We start from the raw sequence: 19,205 nt of genomic DNA, 5'->3' as shown, positions 1-19,205 counted from the left end.
CAGAGTCCCTCTGCCCTGGGGAATTTAGAGCCTGCTTGTTTTTGACCACCCTGTCTGCGAGACAGTAGACCTCTGTGCTTATGCATCTGTTGGGCAGCGCTGGAAATGTGCAAAATACTACCCTTGCTCTGCAGAAGTTCTGAATGAAGAAAAACAAACCAAAAAAAGGAGTCAAAAGTTTGCTAACATGCGCTCTCAACCCTGCTGGGATCACACTGGCCCAGCTCACCCGTGGATGGTTTGTTCTGCTCAGCAGAGATGCTCTTCCCAGCCATGGCAGAGGGTTTCCTTCTGCTGCCCTTTATTCCATCCCTGGCACTGCCACCAGCAGAGCGGGGGCTGCAGCACAGCCGAGAGGAAACCCACATTTGCAGAGAGGGGGACACCACTGCCGCTCCTGGTTATTTTTCTCCCAGTTGGCCAGTTATTTTTGTTAACGCTTATTAATGAAGACTTGGGAGAGCTCTCTTTGTTAAAGGCTCACACTCACTTCAATTAAAGGCTAAGAAAACTACCCAAGCGTATCACTGAGTCATCGAAGAAATCCTGACAAGCATGTAGGAGGCTAACTCCACGTTCTTGTTTTTACAACTAAAGAACCAAGAGGGTATAACAGAAACAAAACATGGAGGACTCAAATCCTTCTCACTAAGTCCGAGGAGAGGGAAGCAGAGCTGGAGCCCACTTTCCTCTCAACAGAGTCTGGCTGAGCCCCCCCAGCCCCTCTAGCACCCCTGACACCCCATAGCAGGGCAGTGATTGCTGGGGAAAAGCTGTGTTGGGAGCAAAGTGAACCAAGGCACTGCAGAAAATCCCCAGGGGCAGACAGAGCTCGCAGGAGCTGTATTTACAAAGGGCAAGTCTCTGCCAAACCTGACGAACTTTCCTTTACCCAGAATTATAACTGGAAATATAAAAAGCCACAGTATTTGAAAACACGTATTTACATTATATATGCCCCAAAGCAGAATAAACAAAGGTTAGATTTGTAAACTCTCCATCTTAATTAAAGCAGTGCTGCATTGGACAAACCCACATAACAGGTGGCTTGAAGTGTTGTGTTATTTAATTTATACCTTCCAGCTCCCTTAGTCATCAAGCTGGGACAGCGATAGCATCAGCAGCCATCCTGCTGCTGCTCTGGTACCCGCAGCGAGCGAGCGTGCAAACGGAATTTCTAGGGCACCAGGAACCATGTGGCCCACTTATCACCATCCCGAGGCTGCTCTTTTCTGCCTTTTCAAACAAAAATCTTCCCTTCTTTCTTCCTCAGCACTTCCCACATTGTTGGGAAGGATAGGAACACTGCCGGGGCATCCCCCGCCTCCAGCACCCGTGCCGATGCTGGTTTGTTGGAGGACTCCCAGGGACCAGGACAGCACCAGGGCTGCCCCTCAGTGCTGCGGCCACGCTCTGCCCAACACCAGTGCTGCCGAAACCCCCGCGCAGCCCTTGGCCACCCGTGTGCCCTCCTGCCACCCAGCACGTGGCTCCCCAGGGACGTCCGCCTCCAGAAGAAGCAGTACCCACAGATAATTTGTCAAACTCACCTTGCAGTACAACTCATACAGAGAGGAGCAGTTTCCTGCACTGTGTTCAGCCACGAAACAGTTAATCAAGTGTCTATTTGCACAGGTGCCATTAGCTGTCCTGTGTGCTCGGAAGCTGGGCAGGGCAGGGGGATGCAGGTGCCCTCTGTGAACCCGGGAGCCCCAGGAGGACAGTACGAACTCTACCGATTTTTACCCGTTATCCTTGCGGGATCCCCCTGTGCATTAGGACCTACAGTGGGACATAAGCAATAAAATCATAATTTGCTTTTCCACTGTCTGTGCATCTCCCATGGTTATAGAACCGATGAGTTGGGCTGGGCAAGAGGCTGCCCCACGGCAGGCGTGTGCACCCACGCACCCTCCTTACCTGGGACCTTCAAAGTGTTTTCCCCCAGCCCCTGCCTGCCTGCTGACAGGCTGTGTTCTGATTTCGTTCGGCAAGCATGTGCTTGCATCGCCAAGAATAGAAAATGTTGTCAAATATTTCAGCTTTAGAGGAGCCCCTTTCTGTTTGCGCTCTGCTTGCTGAGTGATGCGGCGGGCTTTGAATTTTGCAGCTCCACGGGGCTGAAGAGCCCTCGAGTGTGTAAATAAGCTGCGAGACGTTACTGGGAATGTGCTCCCTGCAGGCAGCTTCCTTTCAGCTGCCTCCCAAGTTCATATCCTCTCTGGTTTCTCTCTTTACAGCCTCGACTTCCCTCTCACACTGATCAGGGAAACTAAAAAGGGACAGTAAAACATCAGCGGGAAGCACACGTCCAAGCAGCGCATGTGCCCGCTGCAAAGCCTCAGCCGCTGGCGGGCAGCCTCCCCAGCAGCACGGCCGTCCCATGCCGGCTCACACCGTGGGATGATTCAGCATCCTCTGAAAAGCATCCTGCCACATCCCGCTGCCCAGCGCCTGCCGGGCGAGTGCGTCCCTGACCTGCAGCAGAACATGGAAGGTGCTGCAGAGGCAGACAACCCGTTTGCTAGGCAGAGGGAAAGGGAAAGCTCTTGCCAGATGGCTGCCCACAGTTGTCTCCGCTACCACGTGAGCCTGCTGCCATCCATCCCACCCTCCATCCCATGCCCTCGGGCAGCGGCGGCAGTGATGCCCTGCCCGCGTCACACCAGGGCCACCACGCAGCCTGCCCCAGGGCTTGGCAGGAGTGCTGCCGCTGTAGAGAGTGCTGTCGCCTTCGCGTAATTAGCACATCTGAAAGATCGCTCCACTTTTCAAAAGAGAAAAATAGGATGCAGGAAATTACCAGCCAGCTTGGCTGAATCACTGCAGAAAGGCACTACGACAATCAGCGGAGAAGCAGCAAGAAGCTACTCAAGGGGAAGGAGCCTTGTTAGCATGGCTCAGAAGGGATGGCTGAGCACTGCTCGACTTTTTCATGTTTTCATGCTTTTAGCACCAAACCTTGAGGTGTGTCTGCAGCAGAGATGTATAAGGAGGCAGGGAGGGAAACTGGAAAAGCCAGCATGATGCCCATGGCCACAAGGGCCACACCTGTCCCGGCAGTGGCAGGGAGACCCGCGGGTCCGTACGGAGCTGGGTGTCAGCTCCCACCACGCTCTCACCAGCCCAGGGCTCCATGAGAGCCGGGCGATGCCTCCCGCCAGGCAGGAGCAGCATTACAGCTACTTCACGCTTTCAGGCATCATTTCCCCTTCCCCCATGCCAGACAGCCCTGCAGCCGTCACTGCCCCCCGTGCAGTACTGGACTCTTTCCTTCCCGCTGCGCCTGCTGCACCCCCTGCTCTGCCTCAGCCATGCTGCCAACCTGCCTTGGGAAACCCTTCCCACCCTCCCTGGGATTTCATCACCCTCCCTGACCTTTGCCACCCCCATGGATCTGGCACCCTCCCCGCTCCCTGCCGTGCCGCAGCAGGTGGATTCCCGCTTTCCGGCAGCCTGAGCTTTGCTTTCCCAGGCACGCAGCACCGCCGGGGGCCGGCTGCCTTCCTCCATAGCTCCACCGCTTCCCTCGCAGCCTGGCACACACCACGGCCATGCGGAGGATGCTCCATGCTTCCAGCCGAGGTGGCCTGCGGGCTGGTGGCCAGCGAGCCACTGCTGCGGAGGAGCCAGCGGGGCTATGTTTAGCCCTGCCGCTGGCGGACAGCGCGCCGGGAAAGTGGTGTTATCTCTTCCCACCTCCTTGTCCTCAGCTGCGCCTGGGCTAATCTCTGCTTGGCACCTTGAGCAGCGGAGCTGCCCCGCGCTGCCAGCGCCCAGTGCGCTTTTGTTATTATTTTGGTTATCTCTGTCACAACTTTTTTCCCACAAAGTGGCTGCTGTCAGCTGCCACACCAACAGAGCGGGAGAGCTGCTCTCCCCACTCGCCATGCCGGCCCTGGGGATGGGTGGCAGGCTGCTGGCTTTGCCACTGTCCTCAGGCACGTGCGAAACTACTGCCTGCGCCCCAACAGCGGGGCTGTCCCCTCCACGGGTGCACACGTGGGGGACACCCCGGGGCAGCCAGCACACGGCGGGGGGCATGGTGCCGGGGCAGCGATGCCATGCAGCACAGACTGCACATGCTGAAGATCAAACGCTCAGTTCTACACACCTATATGATTCATATATCATTTACACAGAGACATGCGAATACACAGCATTTTCTGTTTCACACAGGGACGTTTCTGAGACCTCCTGGCAGGTGCTCGCTGACCCCTGCCCTTGGCACTTTGCCGTTGAGCAACCGCTGCTCTCCAGAAAAGCATCCATAGTTTGATCTGAACACTTCACAAGACAGAACGTGCACCAATTACCGAGCGGCACGCTCCTCCAGTTAATCACCAGTGACCATTTTTAGTAATAATTCCTTTGGGGCCAAAGACTGCAGGGAGATATCTACTCCAGCCTTGCTCCCCTTCCCACCATCTGCCCCAGCTCCTCCTGGGCACGGGCTGTACGGCCGCAGGCACATAAGGTCAGTGCATTTAGGGAAAAACACAGGCGCTGAATTAGAGCAGCCGAGCCGGCGAGGAAATCCTAGCGCTAATCCCTGATCTTTCACTGACACACGGCAAAGCCCAGGCGAGCCGGCTGCCTCCCTCCTCCCCAGCCACAGCTGGAAAACACGGATAATGCTGCATTACCTTCCCTGCAGGGCTGCTGCGATTAATAGCAGCAAAGAGCTCGGAAATCCTTCAGGGAAGGGGATAGCAGGGATTAATACCCAGCTAGATGGCTGCGGTCCCCCAGGACCCACTCGTGCCTTTGCCAACACCGTGCCCCATTTTCTTTATTCCTTGCTATTTACTTTTTCCTGGGACTTGGGTGTTGTTTAATCTCGTTTGGCAGCTATGGATTGTCTCCAAAATAATTAATGTTTGTGCATTCGTCTGCATCGCTCAGCTGATCCCACGGGGGTGAGCATCCAGCACTGGCCGAAGCGATGATGCTTTGCCTGAGGCTCCTGCCAGCCAAGGAACCGACTCTGCACCACGTCTCCAAGGGACAAACAAAGCCTGTGGTGATACCCACAGACCGCTGCCAAGCCAGTGTGCAGGCACCCGCGCAGCTCTGGCTCCAACAAATTTTGGTGCTGCCAGGAAAAGGTCCCACATCGGCCCAGAAGTCAGGCAGGGGATGATGCTCCCCCTGCCCTCCCTCCTGCCTGCACCCTGCCGCTTGGCAGCGCGCACCTCAAACACCCGCACGTGCATGGGGACGGGGAGGCAACACGGCCAAAGGAGGCAGAGTCCAATCCAACCCAGAGCGGCACAGAGGAAGTTTTTCCCAAGTTTAAAACAGTATCAAAAATCACTAGAAAAACACAGACCTGCCCTTTGTCAGAAGGAAAATACCCGGAGTTCAGCAAACTGCCAAGTTTTCAGTTTTACATTTCCGCTGGCACGCTGGAGGCAGCAGCTCCCTGCAGCCTCTCAGGATCCCAGCGAGTGAAACACTCTGCACCATCCCTGCCGCGGGAGCCAGCCCCGCACCGGAGAGCCCCGTCCACGCTGGCAAATCATCCCAGGTAGATGTCCGTGTGGTCTCAGCTCATCAGGCTCCGTCACATCATCAGCTACGCAGAGTGCAACCAAGTCATGCGAGAAATGGGTATTTTTTTAAAAAAATAATATTATACCCGAAGCGTGAATCCTTAGCTGACTCATAGAAATATGAAACTCACTTAAGGGATGAATGAGAGCTATTAGAATACAGAGGTAATTACTCATATGAACAATGCCCTTCTCAAGTCTTTAATGATTACACAAATTAGTGCATAACATCATGTTAATAGCCCTACGACTGCTGCACATCCACCCGGTGAGCTGGGACCCCCTCACCGCCCGGGACCCCCCTCGCCACCCGGGAGCAAGGGGCTGCGGCCCGTCCCGGCTCTCTGGGCTCAGCATGCTGCCAGCAGCACGCACTGCCAGCGGGTACGTCAGGCTCTGCAGTCTGACTCACTCGCCTTCTTCAGGCGTGCAGGAGAGGGATTTTAGGGAACATTTGTTACACAGGGAACTTCCTGGAATCTTGGTTTTAAAAAAAACAAAACAAACCACCAGCTTTCTGTTTGAAATAGAACAGTCTGTTGAAATTTCTGCAATTCGACATAAACTGCTCTTCACTGTGCAGGTGCAGCAAGGATTATTTTGCACTTGGCATAGTGGACTCTTACCAAAGCTGTCGCTATTTTTAGCCAATCTAGAAATTACTGTAATTTTGCTCTACAGCTAAAAACTATTTGCTGTTATCAGGAGTAAGAAATCTCAAGGCACGACTAATGTGAACAGATGAATGAATGAGTCTGCTGTTCTAAAGCAGAAGTTTCTGTTAAAAAGAAAACCAAACCAAAACAAATAACAAAAAAACCCAAACTGTGGTTTCTAGGTGAAACCACAAGTTTTCTAACCATTTGTATTTCAGCACTGATGTTAGGTTTATTAAGTACTCTGCTATCAGTATGATGTGCAATTAAGAAGGACAGCCTCCCTCCCTCCCCACTGCGCTTCCCCCAGTGTTTGCACAATGAAGGCAGTATCGACTCCGCTGCCAACGGGCAGCTGCGCCGGCCCAGGGCAGGACAGAGGGGCCACACAGCCCCGGGGATGACAATTGCCCTCAGTCGTACCAACAAAGCGGCACTATCGGAAGCACAGGACCATCTGAGAAGGCAGATTCCCTGCGCACGAAGGGTGGAGAGCTGCTCCGGTGCTGCCAGGTTGAGAGCACGGTGGCACCGGGGAGGCAATGCCTCCGGCTGGGATGCACAACCAGCCGAGAAACCCACCTGCTTCTGTCCTTGGGATGGAAAACAGAACGATTTGGAAGAGGGTTTGGTTGACCCCTCTGCTTTGACAAAGGTGTTTCCATCCTCCAGTTGCTATCACTTTCCATCTTCTTTGGAGCCAACAGACTCTTGAAAACATTGAGTTTTGGGAAGAACATGTTCACAAAAAAAAAAAAAAAAAAAAAAAGACACTGCGTGCCTTGGTTTTGATCTGTTAAAATCCTTGAAAATGCATTCCCGGAACAAGCACCAGCAGAACAGCTAACGTGGTCTGCCTGCCTGCCTTCCAGCGAAACTTGTTTCCACTAATGTATGTAAAGCATTAAAATAAATGGAAGTTTTACCCAAGAGCCGCAGCTGGGCGAGCGGCTGACTGGCGGCCTGTGCCTGGAAGCCAGCATTCACCACGGGGGAAGCTAAGCTGGCGCTGACTCAGGTTCATTTCCATCCTCAGCCCGAGAAGCCAAAGGGGGAAAGAGACAGCGCAGTCTCCCCAGCCGTGCCTGGCAGGAGCCGCTGCTCCCAACACCCAGCTGACTCCTAACCACCTCCATCACAAAGCTAACGAGCTCAGAGACGTGGTGTAATTAAAACTGAGAGTACATTAGAAGGCAGAGACTCCTCCACTTAACTCTTCCTAGCGCTATCAAAACTAGTTTATAGCACATTTCTGAGATATTAATTTAATTCATCTATTTGTAAAGTCCATTACACCAATCAGGGAACACGATACTCCCCCTGAAGACAGCGAGCCGTGCTGGATGCTGCCAATCAGAACCAGAAATTAAAAACCAAGGCACCTGGGGAAGCCCTTGGTTCACCCAGTAGCACGGGCTTTCCTGCTCCATCAGCCACACGCCTGGCCATTACCAGTACAACAGAAAAGATTTTACGGGGGGGGGGGGGGGGGGGGGGGGAGGCGGGGGGAAGTCTAGAGGTAGAGGATCTCAAAGCGCTTTACGAACAGGAGCACTCAACAGCATCGCAAGGCACAGATAGGGAGAGCAAAGCCAGCGGCTGGCACCGCACGTGCGGGGCCGATGCACAGCGGCAGGGACGCAGGCAGCGGGGTGTCCGCCACAGCCGTGCCACCTCTGTCCCCTCGGTGTGGAAAGCCAAAATGAGAGAAAACTCCAGCGCTGCTCCATCCCCTTCCATCTTCTTTAAGAACCCAATGTCAGGAGCACTGCACAAAGTGGTCCATGTCACCAACTCCCAATGCAGAGCAACACCGGCGTTACCCCTTGGCAGAGGCCAGTGCCCTCCCGCGCTCCACGCCCGGGAGGAATGGCCTTTTTATGCTGCAAACCACTGCTGAGATAATCTCCGAAGCAAACAGTCATCGTTTCCCACTCGCGCAGCTCAGCTGCACGTAACAGAACTGAGCACTGAAGCACCCCAGGACCAAGCTCCACATTTTTAAAGTCCTCCTGCACCTCTAACAGATTGTACAGGTACTTCTGTGGCTCAAACTCAGCTGAACCCGCTCCTGAATTAGTGCTCCAGTGCGTTAATTAGCTCCTTATGAACTTGCTTAGAGCCACTGGCTCTGCCTGGACTCCCTGGGTTGGAACCCAGACTTCTGTTATCTCAAAGAGGGGACTGAGAGCCCTCCAGCTGCAGGGGTCCCAGCCTTCCTCGCTCTTCCTCCCCCAGGGACTTCATCTTTCCAAACTGTCCGCAGCCAGAGCAGAGTCCTCCCCAACATCACTTCACTTCAGCCAAGTTTCAAACTCTTCCAAGTTTCCTTTCCTGAAAGAAAAGGTTTTGCTTCCCTAAGCACGTTTGTAACCGGCGCTTTACGACTGCTCCCATTTCACCCTTCTTGAACAGGGGTGACAGAACCGATCAGTGCCCAGATTTGGGGGTTTGGGGGCCAAACTTCCCCATACCTTAACAGCACGTACCTCTGTGCCGCCCTGCATGTGCTGCCTGCTCCCATTTCCCACACCCCGACAAACAAACTGGTGAGAGCACTGCACCTTCCTGCTCCTGCTGCTCATCCCTGCAGCTCTTCTCATCCCTGCCAGCACCGTCCCACAGCCACTCAAGTGTCTACGTCTGTTCTGTGCACACATAGCTCTTGCCTCTCCCAGCAATGCTTTGCTATCAGGATTTTATCATTTTTGGAAAACAGTACATCTCATGTACACATCTTTGGCAACATTCTGCAAACAACCTTCCGCCACAAGCCGTCACCATGCACAGCGCCCTTCACGTTTCACACATGCCAGCACACCACGCTTAAACCCCAGATATGTTAATCCTGCCCCAAAACACAAATCCCACCTGAGAACAAAGCCGTCTCTTCCTGCCCCCCTCCCCACAGGACACTATACAGCCCTGCCACACTGAACAACCTACTCCCACCCACCTCTGAGATTACACACACACCTTCCTGGGGGGTGCTGATCCCGGCTGGGCCAGGCAGCAGGCGCTCACCAAAGCCACTGTCACCCCTCCTCAGCCGGCCAGGGGACAGAGAACAGAACAAAAGGCTTGTGGGTCCAGATGGGGACAGGGAGATCACTCAGGAATTGCTATCGCAGGCAAAATGGGCTTGACTTGGGGCAAACTGATTTATTACCAATTAAATCAAAGGGTAATGAGAAATAAACCCAAATCTTAACACACCTTTCCTCCCCACTTTTCTCTTCATCCTGGGTTTGGCTCCACTCCCAATCTTCCCCCAGAGCAGCACAGGACAGGGAATGGGGGTTACATTCTGCCTCACTCTCTTCCCTGGCTCCAGCGTGGGTCCCTCCCACAGGTGCAGCCGCCCCCCAGGCACAGCCTGCCCCAACGTGGGTCCCCCAGCTGTGCCCGGAGCTGCTCCAGCACAGGCTGCCCATGGGTGACCGCTCCTTCAGGCACCCCCTGCCCCAGCATAGGGCCCCGGCTGGGGCCACAGCCTGCTCTGGGCTGCCAGGGACCCCCTGCTCCACGCCTGGAGCCCCTCCTGCGCTGACCCGGTGCCTGCAGGGCTGCTGCACTCACACTCATACTCACTCTTCACCTCTGGCTGCGGTTGCACAGGATTTCTCTCAAACACATTACCCTGCCGCTGTGGCTGACGGGCTCAGCCATTGCCAGCAGGTCGGTGGTGGAGCCGGCTGCACTGGCTCTGCAGGGCACGGGGGAAGCTGCTGGCAGCTTCTTCCAGACACCACCCCTGCAGCCCCCCGCTACCAAACCCCTCCACACCATCAACTCAACCACGAAGCTAAGAGGCACCTGTGCCACGCTCCCTAGGACAGGCCTCCACGCTGGCCGTTACCTTGTGCAGAAACGCCTTCCTGCTCCACAGCAACGCTCTGCTCTTTAATTCATTGTAAATTATTCAGGCACAAGCAACGTCATTTCATCAGACCACCAAAGGAATAAGCTCACATTTTCCCTCTGTGATCTCTTTTCACCTACTCATATAATAAATTCCACCCATTTCCCAGGGAACTGATCCTTTATTTAGGAGAAGCTCAAACACAAACGCTTCCTGTGAAACACTACATCTCTGTTGAGCACAAAAGCCTTTTGTCTGAAAACTTGCAATTTCACAATGCTACAGCGGCAAGCAAAGACTAAGACTCTTAGCAACAAATGATGACAACCATGGGCACTTTTTAAAAAATTTTATTTGTCAAAGAAAAAAAAAGGCAATAGCCAATTGAAAACCTACTTAAATCTTTAACTCCAATTTTTGTCTTTAAATTTAGAGAAATGACTTATTTACTTTTTTTTTTTTTAAACAAACCCCCCTTTTTCCCCTTTAACGTTTACCATCTACTCGTGCTGAATCCTTCCAAGGAGATTGCTCCAGCGTACCTCTCCAGGTCCTCGCTTTGCTCCTTTTACCAAAAAACATGAAAAACTCCATCGTGCATCTTAAGGGCTCCAATCGTCAAAAATAGGAAAAAAATATCTTTGGAATAGCCAATTGAGTTGAATAAAAAAAATCCACACGAATGCGGTTTGGTTGGGGCAGGAATCCACTCCTATGTTCCTGGTAATTTGATCCCGCTCCATGAATCCTTGTAATTCAGCCTCCCTATCCTATCCACATTATGATTTGAATCCAATGATCCAGCTCCAAGGATTGGGATCCAGTGAGCCCTCTCCAATCCAAACCTTTATAACCAGCAAAACCAAAAAAGAGGAGGCAAAAAGTTAGATACTGTAATGAAAAAATAGGATTCTGGGGAATGATCAGTTATGTTTGCCATCAATTAATACAGATGTACATTAATAACTATCAATTCCCCAAAACAAACTTTTGAATGGTGATGCTCAGATAATTTTTAGAAATGTTAATTACTATTTGGAGGAAACATCGTAATATTTACAATATGTCAACTGAAAATGCCAACATACTCATTGCTCGTACGGTGGTGTGCTACAGGTTTTGTGGTTGCAAAAAATGTTTATGAAACTGGAAAAGCTTACTGCTAAAGCTATCCACCTACTGTGTGTCTGAACTATAGCTAGCACTCCCAGCTGGAAGGTAACAAAATTAACTAACCGGAGTTTTCAAACATATCGGTGAGTCAATTGTGAATTAGTCTGAGGGGGCAGGGCTGAGACTTTAAGAAATGATTCCCACCTAGGTTTTCTAATTTTGCTTTCATTCTGATACTTTAAAAAAATGAAATAGCAACGCTGTATCAGTCACACAGAGGACATGCAGATTTTAGCAGTATTGATATTATACTCTGATTTAAAGATACCCTTGATCTACTACAAGTGTACAAATACTACATAACATTAACACTTGTAACCAAATGCTGCGTGACAAGGTAAACCAATACTCCCACCCCCGTCCCAGGTTATTCCTTTAAAAAAAACTAGAATGGAATAGAGAATTACAAAAGCAAGTATTTAGCCACAACTGCCCCCCCAAAAAAAAGTTTTAAAGAAAAAGGGCAATTGTAGGTCTGCAGTAACTAGAACATGCCTGAAGTGACACGCACTCAATTAACCTGTCTCTCAGTATAAGGTCAATACTGCCAAGTTCATCTGTGACAATAGCACTTGGAGTCATACCATTGCCTCCATTATTGATCTGATCCTCCTCAATCCTCCTTTTGACAATCCTAAAATGATTGACATGTGCTCCACAATCCTTTAATCCAAAGCATTCTTAATCCATCTCTTCAGATATGTCTACAGAAAGACACACGAAAAGGCAAGATAAAATATAAGATCCCCCAGAAGAGACAAGTTAGCCACAAACATCCCAACATCCCCAGCTCGTATAAACCATAGCTGAACACTGAGACATTTACACAGCAATACCACAGTTCGAAGAATGTTGGTATTTAACTAGAACTGAATCGAAACAATCCTGACTGACATCAATTAAAATACAATTTACCAAAGACATGAGGGGAATGTTGATGTTAAGGAGCAAATACTCACTAGGGATTTTACACAAGAATGCAATTCAACACTTCAGCCAATTTGAATAAACAGTTTGAATTAAAAAAAAATGAAAGACTATACTAAGTAAAGGAAAACTGTGTACAACATGGGGTTCTACAAAAAGATCAGAGCTAGTGATCGTTTATGTACGAGATCGGGATCTGCTGTGGCGGGGAGAGTAGCGTGGAGATCCTCTGCTTCTTCTTGGGGAATAACTGCGGCTTCTGCTGTTGCTTCGACTACGGCTTCTGCTACGACTACGGCTGCGTGACCGAGATCTTCCATAGCTTGGACTTCTTGGGCCATCAACTTTAACACGGATGTAGGCAGTTTCTCCCTATTGAATAGACAGAACTTTCGATTGAAAAGTCTAGGCTTTAGGGCCATCTTTTTAGGCATGCTGACAGACTGAAGATACCGTTTACTACAGCACAGAAATAGACATCAAAACTTTAAAGTCTATCTCCTGACAAACTGACCACAGACTTATTTAGCTGCTTTGCACATAAACAATGAACGCCACACGTTCCTTACCTTCAAATCCTACTGTTAAGCCCCTTGTATCCAATTCTGGCCAAAGAAAGTAAGTATGAAACCTACCTCATGAGATCTAAATTTAGTGTTATCCAGTTTTCGCACAGCGTAGGTCATATCTTCCTTCCGTACAAACTCCACGACACCAGTGCCATCTCGGAAAACATCAGCATAACATACATCACCTGCTTCACGCATGTGATCCTTTAAATCCTGCCAACTTCCACTTGGAGGCAGCCCTATATAAAAAGCAAGACGTTTCTTTAAAACCGGATTACGTTCTCACCTCCTGCAGTTACAGCGCCAGCTCGCAGCAAGGGAAAGCCAGCTATTTTGTAAGCCGAGGCGCTGCCCGGAGGAGCGGCTCGCACCGTGCGGACAGCGTTCCTCCCCGGCTACGCGAGGCGATGCTTTTTAAGAAACTTGGAGCTGCATCACCTCTGGCCGGGCAGCTTGCCTGCGGGACCCCGGGGGAAGCGCTTGAGCTAAGAGAGAGGAATGACTCACCCGAGACGATCACTCTGTACTCCGAGCGCCGGGACGGGGGGCCGTACCTGCCCCGGGGGGCTCCACCCCCGCCGCCGCCGCCGCCGCCCCTGCCGGTGCCCCGGCCGCTCCGAGGGAACTCCACGCGGAGGCGATACCCATCGTAATCGTAGCCGTCCCGCCCGTAGACGGCGTCCTCCGCGTCCCTGCGGGCCGGGACAGGGCGGTGAGCGCGGCCCCGCCTGCCCCCGCGCCGCCCCCCCGCCTTTGTTCCCGCTTCCCGCCGGCCCCACCCCGCGCCCCCCCCCCGGTCCCCCGCGCCGCCGCCCCGGGGACGAGGGCCCGATGCGGCCCGGGCGGGCGGAGGCGGCTGCCCGCGCCTCACGCTCGGGGGTCGGGGGGGGGGGGGGGGCGGACAGGCCGCGGCGGGGCCCGATCCCCCTCCCTGGGGAGCGCCCGGGGGCGGGGGGGTGGGGGTGGTGTCTCACCTGGGGTCCTCGAACTCGACGAAGGCGAAGGGCGGGCCCCCGCGGCGGTTCTTGAGGTCGATGTCGCGGATGGCCCCGTACTTGTAGAAGACGTCCTCGATGTCCTTGGTGCGGATGTCGGGGGGCAGGTTCCCCACATAGATGCGGCAGTCGTTGTTGCCGGCTGGGCCGCGGATCACGCCCCCTCCGGACATGGCAAGGTCAGCAATGGCTGCGGCGGTGGAGGGCCGGAGCGCGGAGAGCGGGCGGGCAAGCGGGCGCGGGGCCGAGCCGGGCACACGGGAGCGCACACGCCGCCTCCCCCAACAACCGCTTCAAAATGGCGACGGCGGCTCCCCTCGCGGTCCTACTGCGCGCAGCGATTTCACCCCGGGACGCAGCACCGCCCTCGCTGGCGGCGAGCGAGACGGAGCCGCGTCTACGGCCGCGCCCTCACTCGTCCGCGCTGCGCATGCGCGGCCTCCAAGGAAAGTAGTCCCTCCTTCCTTGCCCCACTCGGCAGCTCCACCCGAGAAGTCCAACCCGTTCTGGTGGTGCAGCTGCTGAGCGCGAAGGTGCGACGAGCCCAGCCCGACCTCGGAAAGCCGCCACTGCCCGCCGCAAGGGAGGAACGCAATGCCCGGCCGCGGTTTTGACGGCGGCAGGCCGTATGGTGTCACATCCGGTGCGGCGGCCGCGCCAAGAAGGACCGGCCGGGGCCGGGGAGGGTGTGTCCCATAATGCACCGCGGCGGCGGGGGCGCTTGGCGCCAAGGCGCGGGGAGTGTCCCACAATGCCCCGCGCGGGGAGGGGCTGCAGCGCCGTGTGCAGCGGCAGAGTTGGGGCGGGCTGGGCAATGGCGCGGGGCCGGTGTTTTGCTCCCGCATGTGGGCCGAAGCGCTGCGGCCTCAGCCGGGCCGCGGTCCTGTCAATTTGGTGTGGGCCCAGGGGGGCGTGGGGAAAGAGCTCTGAGCTCCCCGAGGCGGGCGGAGGGCCGAGGGTAGGACGGAGGTGAGCTGGGACAGGCTCGGCCGCGCTGAGGTAAAATGGCTGCCCTGAGGGCACAAGGAGCCGAGTCCAGGCCTGGGTCCGCTGCTCAGCCATGCGAGCATCCTGCTTGCCTATCTTCTTCAGCAGAGCATTAAAGTTAAGGTTTAGGGCTGTCGGTCTTTTGTTTTTTCCCCAACACCGTGCTCTCCCATTTCCAGACACTATATTGTCATTCCTAGGGGCTCTTGCATCAGACTAATCTCACAGCCTGCTGTGGCAGGGCATTCAAATCTGTTTCACAGGCTGAGCACGATGACTTTGGCCAGAGCAAACTGTAACAATGTACTTTACTTTGAGTTTATGTAAGTTAATACAAATGAAGGACAAAAAAAGCACTTGGGGCTGAGGCAAAGTTGTATCTGGAGTGGATGCATTTATGAAAACATTGTCTCCTGTGGGCTATGTGCTCCCTCAGAAGTGTGTGCTAAGTGGTGCGTCTTTAGAGGTTTAATGTAGAGATCCATGAGAAATGTATGCAAAAATAGGGCAGAAAAGGATTTTCTGGGGAAGAAGCAAGGCGATAACGTACAACTATGTTTATGAGGTTGTAAGTCACTTTAAAACACCAGTGTCAGTCTAGTTTGTCACAAAAGCCCTGAAAGGTATGAAGGCAGTAAAGGCAGTGTGAGACAGACAGACCGCAGCAGCGTGCCCCAGCAGCTCCTCCCTGGCGTGTCCCACCTTGGGACCTGACCAAAGCTTGTTCCTCTGCTTGTGTGCACTGCTCCAAGATCAGGTCACAAATTGCTTTTGCAGTGAGAATTTTTGGTATCCACAAGATATAACAGATGTGGGAGGGATACTTCTAAAAATGTTTGAAATAATTGTACTTCTGCAATGTGGATGTCTCTCGTTTATCGCTTAGTATCTTTCCTATCTGCACACGTGAGCCCACGTGGTGCCGGAAGGGTTGAGTCACTGTAACCACCATGATGGGGTTAAAGTAGTATCTGAGCTTGTAGAAAAACCCTTTAGGCTCCTAAGTTAATTAAGGGATTTTGAAAAATGTGTCATGCCTCTTTAGGAGAGTCTGTCATGCGTACTTCATTTTTCATGTATTAATTAAAAATGTATATTCCTCTAGAAAAACAGCAATTCCTGATGACTTACAGTTAGAAAAATATTTTTGGTCTAACGTCATAATGTGCTTGACTGTTACAAATGCTTTTCATTTTTCTCTCGTATAGGTTAAAGTACAGCAATGTGCTCTGCTCTAGTGATTTCTAACACTGGTAATATCTATGCTAGATTGCTAGTGGTTTAAATAAAGACTGCTATTAATCACTGAAAGATGTTATGAGAAAGCCCATCTTCAGAAGTGGTGGTTTACAAAGTATAGATGACCAGCTATCTAGGGATTTTCTACATTGTTAAAAGAGTATTGTGGTTTCACAACTCTGTAGCAGAATACACACTGGCAAGACGGTGACTGCGGAGCTCCTGAGGTTGGAGCACTGAGCTGCAGGACTTCAGTGGGAACTTTAGGATAAATAAATTTTTTGAAGCAGCGAGTTTAACAAGCTAATTCAATTCTTTGCCCACTCAGTAGAAATACTTGTTGCATATTTAAAAAAAGAACAATTTCCCTTCCTCACAAAAAAGTAAATCTCAAAGACCACGAATATGCTTCTTCCCAGGTTCAGGGAAGGTTCCAGCCCTTGCCAAAAAACGAATCTTTGTTTCCAAAAGCTTATTAAACTGCTGGAAGTTATTCTTAAAGGCATAACAAAAAAGTGGTAAGTCTGCCTATTTTGTGAAAACCCTACTGCATAATTTCTTTTGTGTGTTAATAATCCTCATAACTGCTTTAAATTACTGCTTTAATTACCTTAATGAAGTGTCTCTTTATAGAAATATTGACTGTTTTCTCCCTCATTACCTTTTTTAGCTCTGTGTTATCAGCGGAACCCTTAAAACAGTCGGGTAAGCTGCACAACATTCATTTTCTTTGTTGGAGTCGCTTTTGGCTTTCTGGTAAAATGTGTGTGGAGAATCATTAAATAATTATGTGGAAAATAAATTACTGGGAAGGAAAAGGCAAATAATCTTGCTGAAAAAAAAAGAAGCCAACTACTGTAAAACAACAAGCTTTTGTTCTCAAAAGAAGAGTGATGAAAAACAGGGGTTTCCAACTGAGAATATTGATGGATAATGCAAATAGAACCGTGCCACCCAGTACACGAAGTGTCAAGGCAGGTGGGGATGTGCTGGGCAGCACTTTGTTACGGCTGCTCCTCACTCTGCTTTAGGCCTGCTCATGCACAGAAAGAAAACTAGCCGCTTTGTTTGGCCCTCCCTGGCATTTCCGCAGCCTTCACTCCCAGGCCTCTTCCCCGGGTTAAAATGCACTCCCACTCACTGCAAATACCCGTCCCGGTGCCCGGGGCGGGGGGGGTGGGGGCTTTTTCTGCAAAGATACTGAAATGCTTTACAATGGGCTCACCGCTCGCTTTTATTTAGGATGAAACAGAAGCGCTGGGAGGTTTCCCAGGATGAGCTGGTAGGGCTGGGGGCAGCGCCGGGGTGCAGCCCACCTCTGAGCAGGGTGGCCGTGGCTGTGGTTCTGCGTGCTGGCTGCCATCGCTCTTGCTGCTCCTCTGGCTCTGTTCGCAGAACCTGTTTTTCCTAATCTGAAGTACGTAGGATCCAGCTGGGATTAGTTTTGACTAATCTTACTTTGTTGCAAAATAACAGTTCATCAAAGCTCAGATTGTTTAGAAGAAAAAGAATGGTTTTTAAAGCCACCTCTTAAGTTGTAACTGTTTCTTCGGAGAACTAAGCTTTGAATTGTCCAAACTTGCCGTTTCCGTCCCGTAACAGCCCTGGATATGCTGCATGAGTGGTTTCATCTGGCATTTCACAGCAGCACAGAACCACACGGGTAGGGTCTTTGGAATATAAATTTGAAACATAAAGCTGGTATTTTGGGGGCCTTCAGTTTTAAGTAGTGCCTCCATGTTACCAACGCTATTAATTTTCATGCAGAAAAAAGATGCAAAAATACAGCCTGCGATTTTTTTGGAGAAACTCTGAGTGCATTGGTAAGACGAGGAAAGTGTGTGTAAGTTTGAAAGTATTTCCCACAAAGGTGGATGGTGGCAGAGCTCGTTCTGTTTGCATAGATTTATTTGCAAGCCAGAAGGTTTTCACGTGTGCATGCTGTAGCATGTCTCGATGCAAATGAAAACCACAACACACTTAGGTGAATTTCTCAGGAAAGCCAGCCTGAAAGGGAACACACAGGCAGAGATTTAAAGAAAAGCCACGTGGAAGAGCAGGCTGCAGCGACTGGCCTTTTCCATAGGTAACACCACTGGAATTCAAAGCACTCCTGGAAGGCATTGTGAAAATGCTCATTTTTAGAAATGAAACGTCAATCTTTTTTCTTCATTAGAGCAGCTACACCATTACAGCTGTTAAGCACGACGTGTTTGGCAGGGCTGTGCTCATGAGGCCCCAGAGCAGACAGCTGGGGTCTTCACGGGACCCTACAGCCGCAGCTGCGCAGGACCACCAGCCACCTCCTCACCCTGGGCTGGTCTCCAGCAGCATGCCAGGCCGGCTGGAGGGGCGCAAGTAATCTATTTAAATTGCATGTGGTTGTTTGTCTTGATAGTAGCTGTTAAAGGTTAATTTAAAAAAAATTTAAAAATCAGGGGGGTTGATGTGATTTCTTCTGTCTTGTTTTTATGTTACTCTGATTTTCAGCGCCTGGTTTCACCTTTGATTTCCCACATACCAGTGCACTGCATCTGGGGGTGGGGAGGAGAAGAGGCAGCAATTAGTACAGACTGAGAAGTTTAAATGGCCCCCCCAACCTGTTTTAATTGATTTCATTCTCTGGGAAAACATTTATGTTCATACAGGGCTCTGCGGGCTCCTCCTGCCCACTCTCCCTTGCTCCCTGTCTCCCGCTGTAACTGAATATTGCAGCAGCTGGTTACATTGCTCTTCCCTCTCCCACCCTGGTGGGATGCTCCAAGGCCTGGCATGGATGAAGGAAAATCAATGGAACCTGTTAATGAAAACAAACCTGCTAAGGTTTATCCCTGCTAGGGAATAAATAAGCAAAAGGGAGCGTGTCCGTGTGGGTTGCTCATTTCAGAGAGATCCTAGTGGTTAGGGGGAGACTGGCCAGTGAGGGTTTCCCTGCAACTGTTCCCTTGCTCCCTTTTCTTTTGCTATTTGTATTTCTCTCTGCATTCCCAGGAGTTGCCTCCTTTCCTCTCGATGCCTTCCCGCACCCAGGCGTGTGGCATATGGCTGGCTGAGCTGGCTGTGCTGGGATCCACTGAGGAGCCACTGTCGTAGCACAGGCTGGTGGCACGGCACCGGTGCTGGCAGCTCGCCGGCTCAGCACCTCCTTTCCCACCACTTGTGCTTTTGACTCAGAGCAAGTGATGCCGTCCTGAAACAGGGAACTGAGACAGCCAGCGGTGACAAAGCCCCTGGGAGGTAGC

The 19,205-nt window shown here is 51.7% G+C and overlaps 1 protein-coding gene and 1 long non-coding RNA gene across 3 annotated transcripts; one reads left to right on the top strand and one right to left on the bottom strand.

Annotated features, from left to right (window-relative positions):
* Nucleotides 1–10,407: 10,407 nt before the first annotated feature.
* On the bottom strand, nucleotides 10,408–14,312 carry SRSF1 (serine and arginine rich splicing factor 1). 2 transcript variants are annotated; one of them, XR_008733887.1, is made up of 5 exons: nucleotides 13,717–14,312; nucleotides 13,250–13,434; nucleotides 12,809–12,981; nucleotides 11,831–12,545; nucleotides 10,408–10,918 (listed from the first exon to the last, which is right to left on the bottom strand). XR_008733887.1 is itself a non-coding variant. In XM_055720741.1 (4 exons), the coding sequence occupies exons 1-4, from the start codon at nucleotides 13,908–13,910 to the stop codon at nucleotides 12,351–12,353; spliced, it is 747 nt and encodes a 248-aa protein (XP_055576716.1). In that variant the 5' UTR covers nucleotides 13,911–14,312; the 3' UTR covers nucleotides 10,408–12,350. The 2 variants fall into 2 exon arrangements, 1 of the variants encoding a protein (XP_055576716.1); XM_055720741.1 differs by having other exon boundaries at nucleotides 10,408–12,545.
* Nucleotides 14,313–14,561: 249 nt separating this feature from the next.
* Nucleotides 14,562–18,400, top strand: LOC129736807 (uncharacterized). The gene is made up of 2 exons (XR_008733889.1): nucleotides 14,562–16,481; nucleotides 16,634–18,400. It is a non-coding gene; the product is annotated as an uncharacterized LOC129736807 (long non-coding RNA).
* Nucleotides 18,401–19,205: the final 805 nt, after the last annotated feature.

The sequence above is a fragment of the Falco cherrug genome, chromosome 1 (genome assembly GCF_023634085.1).
Source record: "Falco cherrug isolate bFalChe1 chromosome 1, bFalChe1.pri, whole genome shotgun sequence".
Classification (NCBI taxonomy): domain Eukaryota; kingdom Metazoa; phylum Chordata; class Aves; order Falconiformes; family Falconidae; genus Falco; species Falco cherrug.
This window is presented reverse-complemented; position numbering and strand designations above follow the sequence as displayed.